The following is a 6,215-nucleotide window of genomic DNA, read 5'->3' as shown; positions in this document are numbered from 1 at the left end:
GAGACGGGGTGGGACTGAGACAGGGAGAAGTGGCTCCCCCCCCTCCCCCAGAGAGTGGGGGGGATTCCCAGCCTCAGCGATCCGTCGTTGCAGGGTGGGGAGGGGCAGGAATGTTGAATGTTTGGGATACCATCCCGGAAAGACGAGAGGGAACCAGACGGGAGACGGCGGGAGAGAAAGTTGGGACGGGGAACTGAACCGGATGATCAGACGCAAAGTTGAAGGGGCTGCGCCTAGTCCTGCGTCAGTCCCGGACAGTTTCGGGATTGGATCCCGGTTTTAAACTTCGGCCGGCCTGGAGGTTGGCAAACTCTCCGGCGACTTTGGACGGCGACGTTGTCAAGGATCAGACTTAAACCAACAAGGGCGTCTCATCCCGACCCGCGGGGCACTCTGAACGGTTACGAGAGAGAGATCACCCAGTTCTGTCGCATCGTTAAAGACCACAATTTAATCGTTCGAAAGACAGGTCACCCCGAAAAGGTCTCCCAACGCTGTGCACTGACGAGTCGACGCAGTTTCTCAGCCCTCCATGAAAGCAACGCGCGGTGGGGGGGGGGGGGGGAGCTAATCTGACAACGGGGGGCTACGTAAATTCAGGCTGGGGTCAGTCGCCAGGGATTCTGTCTCTGGGACAGAGGGGTGGGGAGAGGGGGGGGGGTGCCGGCAGAGGGAGAGAGTGGGTACAGAGCCAAGGAGGGAGGGTCAAGTCAATGGTTGGGGGAGGGGGGGTGGTGAGAGGGGGTTGGATGGAAGGGGCCAACAGGGAGGGAGAAAAAGGAAGGAAATGGAGGGAAGGGGCGAGGGAGGGATGGAGGTTCAGGGAGGGAAGGAGGAGACGGGTGGGAGGGAGGAGAGCGAGGAGAAAAAGGGGAGGCCGCGAGGGAAGGAGGGAGAGAGGTGAGTGACTTGGGTGGAGGGAGAGAGAGAGCAAGCGATGTTAGTAGACAGCGATGGAGAGAGAGAGAGAGAGACACAGGGTGATGAGGGCCAGGAGAAGGGCACAGGGTAGGGGAAAGTTCAGCGCGCACGCAAACAGCCTCTGAACATTGAAGCCATTGGCTGTTCGCCAAACATGGCGGCCGGGGTCAAAGGGCAGGCCTGACCCTGTCGACGTGGCACCGGTGTCAGACGCAGAGTGAGCAGAGACCCGAGAGGATCATCAACTTAAATACAACCCCCATGTCCCCCCCCCAATCAGTCCTTGGTGATTAGTGAGTCCGCCTGCGCCTCATCTGTAGGCCCGGGGAGCGAAGCCTATCCTGCAGGCCTCAGTCACTCCATCCCCTGGCAGCCAGAGGCCCAAGCCTGGCCTCGGGGTCAGTATGATTTCTTCTCCGGAACTTTCTCCTCTTCCTCAATGTCCATCTCAGTCAGCACACAGAAGCAGACCAGCTGAGTGTACTTGGTGAAGGAGGCTAGACAGACACACAAAAAAAAAGAGGCCTCTGTCATTTTGTGAATGGAATCGCTGTCGACAGATTGACCCTGTTAAACCAAGCAAGAGAGCAGAGCGAGAAATAACGACGGATTACAGAGGTCAATCCTTACGGACCCAAACCCCTTCCCTGTTCCCTCCCACACTCTTCAATCTCAATGGACCCAGACCCCTTCCCTGTTCCTTCCCACTCTCCACAATCCCAATGGACCCAAACCAATTCCTGGTTCACTCCCACTGTCCCCAATCCCACTGGACCCAAACCCCTTCCCCGTTCCCTCCCTCTCTCCCCAATCCCAATGGTTCCAATCCCCCTTCCCCGTTCCCTCTCACCCCAATCCCAATGGACCCAAACCCCTTCCCCCGTTCCCTCCCTCTCTCCCCAATCCCAATGGACCCAAACCCCCTTCCCCGTTCCCTCCCTATCTCCCCAATCCCAATGGACCCAAACCCCCTTCCCCATTCCCTCCCTCTCTCCCCAATCCCAAAGGACCCAAACCCCTTCCCCCATTCCCTCCCTCTCTCTCCAATCCCAATGGAACCAAACCCCCTTCCCCGTTCCCTCCCTCTCACCCCAATCCTAATGGACCCAAACCCCTTCCCTGTTCCCTCTCACCCCAATCCCAATGGATCCAAACCCCCTTCCCCGTTCCCTCCCTCTGTCCCCAATCCCAATGGACCCAAACCCCATTCCCCGTTCCCTCTCTCCCCAATCCCAATGGACCCAAACCCCATTCCCCGTTCCCTCTCTCCCCAATCCCAATGGACCCAAACCCCCTTCCCCGTTCCCTCCCTCTCTCCCCAATCCCAATGGACCCAAACCCCATTCCCCGTTCCCTCTCTCCCCAATCCCAATGGACCCAAACCCCCTTCCCCGTTCCCTCTCACCCCAATCCCGTTGGGTCTTGCTGGTTGAGGAACAGTCTCTTACCTAGGAGTGTGCGTAGCCACCGTGGCCTCTTGTGTTCAGGCAGGTGGACCCCGATAAAGTAGAAGGGCACTCCCGAAAGGGCAATGCCCACTCCGATGAGGGAGTTGATAGTGTCACTGTAGAGGGGCACTGCCACCAGGAAGATGGTGCACAGGCAGAAGACAATGGGGAAGACGATGCTGAGCTGTGGGAACAAGTCGAGGGGAAGAAACTAAGCTGGGGGGGTGGGATGGTTAGAACCACAGATGTAGAAAAGACAGGCGCAGGGAGAGGCCCTTTGGCCCATTGCGCTTGCTATCCCATTCAAAATCATCATGGCGGATCATCCAACGCAATCCCCTGTTCCCCATTCCCAACCCAATTCCGAAAGATGATATCTAACTCCTTCTCAAACACATCAGACATTCCAGTGCCCCCACTCCCTCCCTCCCAACCCCGGGACCACTCCCTGTGACAGACAGTCCCGCAGGATCTCCCCTCTCCCACACACGCTCCAGGGGGAGACATCTCTCCCCATCTCAGTCCTACCCGTCTCCTTTAGACTGGGGACCCCCACCCCCACCCCACCCCAGTTCCTCACTCTCCCCTCCCCCACTCTCTGGGGGGGGGGGATGCCATCTCTCCCCATCTCAGTCCCACCCCGTGTCCTTTAGACTGGGACCCCCCCCACCAAGTTCCTCACTTCCCGGTCCGTGGGGAACATCCTGTGTTGACCCAGTTAGAAGTTTATAGGTTTCGATCAGACTCACCTCCCCAGCCCCAAGCCCCTCCACACCCATTCTGGCGAAAAGCCCAGTCAATATCCTCTCTCTCTCTCTCTCTCTCTCTCTGTCAATCCCAGGAATGAGTCTTGACTGCTTTCCCTGCATTAACCAGAACCATCCTTCTTCAGATACAGAGACCCCCCCCACCCCCCCACCCCCCACACCGGTCACACACCATCCTCCAGGGAATTCTCACACCCTGTCTAATCCCTGCTCCTGTTTTTAATCCCTCTTGTCATCTAAGGTTACGGAGATATCTTGATCGAGTGGGTCAGTAGGCCGAGGAGGGGGCGGGGGAGTTTAATTCAGATAAACATGAGGTGTCACACTTCGGTAAAACGCACAAGGGCAGGACTTATCCCGTTCATAGTCCAGCGCTGGGTAGGTGTTGGAGAACAGGGGGACCTCGGGGCTCAGGGACCCCATCCTTTGAAGGTTGTGTCACAGGGAGACGGGGAGAGGGGGGGTGTTGGAGAACAGGGGGACCTAGGGGCTCAGGGACACCATCCTTTGAAGGTTGTGTCACTGGGAGACGGGGAGGGGGGGGGTGAGGTGTTGGGGAACCGGGGGACCTAGGGGCTCAGGGACATCATCCTTTGAAGGTTGTGTCACTGGGAGACGGGGAGAGGGGGGTGAGGTGTTGGAGAACAGGGGGACCTAGGGGCTCAGGGACACCATCCTTTGAAGGTTGTGTCACAGGGAGACGGGGAGGGGGGGGGTGAGGTGTTGGAGAACAGGGGGACCTAGGGGCTCAGGGACACCATCCTTTGAAGGTTGTGTCACTGGGAGACGGGGAGGGGGGGGGTGAGGTGTTGGGGAACCGGGGGACCTAGGGGCTCAGGGACACCATCCTTTGAAGGTTGTGTCACTGGGAGACGGGGAGAGGGGGGTGAGGTGTTGGAGAACAGGGGGACCTAGGGGCTCAGGGACACCATCCTTTGAAGGTTGTGTCACAGGGAGACGGGGAGGGGGGGGTGAGGGGTTGGAGAACAGGGGGACCTAGGGGCTCAGGGACCCCATCCTTTGAAGGTTGTGTCACTGGGAGACGGGGAGGGGGGGGTGAGGGGTTGGAGAACAGGGGGACCTAGAGGCTCAGGGACACCATCCTTTGAAGGTTGTGTCACTGGGAGACGGGGAGAGGGGGGTGAGGGGTTGGAGAACAGGGGGACCTAGGGGCTCAGGGACACCATCCTTTGAAGGTTGTGTCACAGGGAGACGGGGAGGGGGGGGTGAGGTGTTGGGGAACCGGGGGACCTAGGGGCTCAGGGACACCATCCTTTGAAGGTTGTGTCACTGGGAGACGGGGAGAGGGGGGTGAGGTGTTGGAGAACAGGGGGGACCTAGAGGCTCAGGGACACCATCCTTTGAAGGTTGTGTCACTGGGAGACGGGGAGGGGGGGGGTGAGGTGTTGGGGAACCGGGGGACCTAGGGGCTCAGGGACACCATCCTTTGAAGGTTGTGTCACTGGGAGACGGGGAGGGGGGGGGTGAGGTGTTGGAGAACAGGGGGTCCTAGGGGCTCAGGGACACCATCCTTTGAAGGTTGTGTCACTGGGAGATGGGGAGGGTGTTAAAGAAGGCGTTAAGAGCCACACTCCCCTTCATCACTCAGACCCTTTGAGTTCAGGGAGTTGGGGACGTCCCGTTGGGGTTGTACAGGACATTGGTGAGGCCTCGTCTGGGGTACTGTGTCCTGTTCCGGTCTCCCCTGTTACAGGAAGGAGACGATTAAACCGAAGAGGTTTACCAGGAATGGTGCCGCGGATGGAGGGGTTTGAGCTACAGGGAGAGGCTGGGGCTGTTTTCCCTGGAGCGTCGGGGGCTGAGGGGCGACCTTTTATAAAATCACAAGGGGTTGGGGGATTTCAAAACCAGAGGGCTCATTTGGAAGGTGAGGGGAGAAAGATCCTCGAGGGATGACATTTTTACACAGAGGATGACGTGTGCGTGGAATGAGCTTCCTGGGGAAGTGATGGATGTGGACAGGAAAGGGAGAGGGGCCAGGAGGAGGAAGGTGGTGGGGAGGGCAGGGGGTTTGGGGGGGGGGGAAGCTGGTTTCGTTTGGGATTAGGGTCGGGATGGCCTGGCGGGGCCGAAGGGTCTGTTTCCATGCTGTATGTCTCTCCATCTGCCCCCTGTCCCAGCAATTCTGTACCTTTGAGGTAGTTTTTGGGGGGAGGGGGAGAAGTTTGTAAGCGGGAGTCTGGACAGACTGGAAGAGGTCAGGAAGCCAGCGCAGGAGCAGACTCAGAGAGAGCTGACTTGCAAACCCACCTTGAGTGGCCGGGGACGATCTGGCTGTTTCCAACGGAGATAGAGCTGCCCCGCGATCGACAGCCCAACGAACAGCCAGTAGCTGAAGCTGTAGTAATTTATCAGCTGAAAGATGTCCTCCACACAGAGATAAACACAGGCCATGACTCCCTGTGGGGAGAGCAGGACAACGGTTATCAACGGAACCACACACAGGCCAGATCACACTCTCCACTCCCCATCAAACACTCCCAGGGACAGGGGACAGGGACAGGGGACAGGGAGAGGGACAGGGACAGGGACAGGGGACAGGGGACAGGGGACAGGGGACAGGGGACAGGGGACAGGGACAGGGACAGGGGACAGGGGACAGGGACAGGGGACAGGGGACGGGGACAGGGACAGGGGACGGGGACAGGGGACAGGGACAGGGACAGGGACAGGGGACAGGGAGAGGGACAGGGAGAGGGGACAGGGGACAGGGAGAGGGACAGGGGACGGGGACAGGGGACAGGGAGAGGGACAGGGAGAGGGACAGGGACAGGGACAGGGAGAGGGACAGGGGACGGGGACAGGGGACAGGGAGAGGGACAGGGGACGGGGACAGGGGACAGGAGAGGGACAGGGAGAGGGACAGGGACAGGGACAGGGAGAGGGACAGGGGACGGGGACAGGGGACAGGGAGAGGGACAGGGAGAGGGACAGGGACAGGGAGAGGGACAGGGACAGGGACAGGGACGGGGGACAGGGACAGGGGACAGGGGACAGGGACGGGGACAGGGGACAGGGAGAGGGACAGGGACGGGGACAGGGAGAGGGACAGGGACAG

The 6,215-nt window shown here is 59.6% G+C and overlaps 1 protein-coding gene across 1 annotated transcript; it reads right to left on the bottom strand.

Annotated features, from left to right (window-relative positions):
• Nucleotides 1–562: 562 nt before the first annotated feature.
• On the bottom strand, nt 563–5,551 carry LOC140461119 (Y+L amino acid transporter 1-like). Its single transcript, XM_072555883.1, has 3 exons — nt 5,408–5,551; nt 2,370–2,553; nt 563–1,418 (listed from the first exon to the last, which is right to left on the bottom strand). The coding sequence occupies exons 1-3, from the start codon at nt 5,549–5,551 to the stop codon at nt 1,321–1,323; spliced, it is 426 nt and encodes a 141-aa protein (XP_072411984.1). The 3' UTR covers nt 563–1,320.
• Between the last annotated feature and the right edge of the window lie 664 nt (nt 5,552–6,215).

Source organism: Chiloscyllium punctatum, chromosome 36 (genome assembly GCF_047496795.1).
Source record: "Chiloscyllium punctatum isolate Juve2018m chromosome 36, sChiPun1.3, whole genome shotgun sequence".
NCBI classification, from domain to species: domain Eukaryota; kingdom Metazoa; phylum Chordata; class Chondrichthyes; order Orectolobiformes; family Hemiscylliidae; genus Chiloscyllium; species Chiloscyllium punctatum.
The sequence above is the reverse complement of the archived record's forward strand: the minus strand, read 5'-3'. Positions and strand labels throughout refer to the sequence as shown.

Coding starts and splice junctions, on each gene's coding strand:
- LOC140461119 (XM_072555883.1), bottom strand. CDS start 5,551: ATGGCCTGTGTTTATCTCTGTGTGGAGGACATCTTTCAGCTGATAAAT. Junction 2,554..5,407: donor ATCGTCCCCGGCCACTCAAG/GTGGGTTTGCAA, acceptor TTGTTCCCACAG/CTCAGCATCGTCTTCCCCAT. Junction 1,419..2,369: donor GTGGCTACGCACACTCCTAG/GTAAGAGACTGT, acceptor GTGTCTGTCTAG/CCTCCTTCACCAAGTACACT.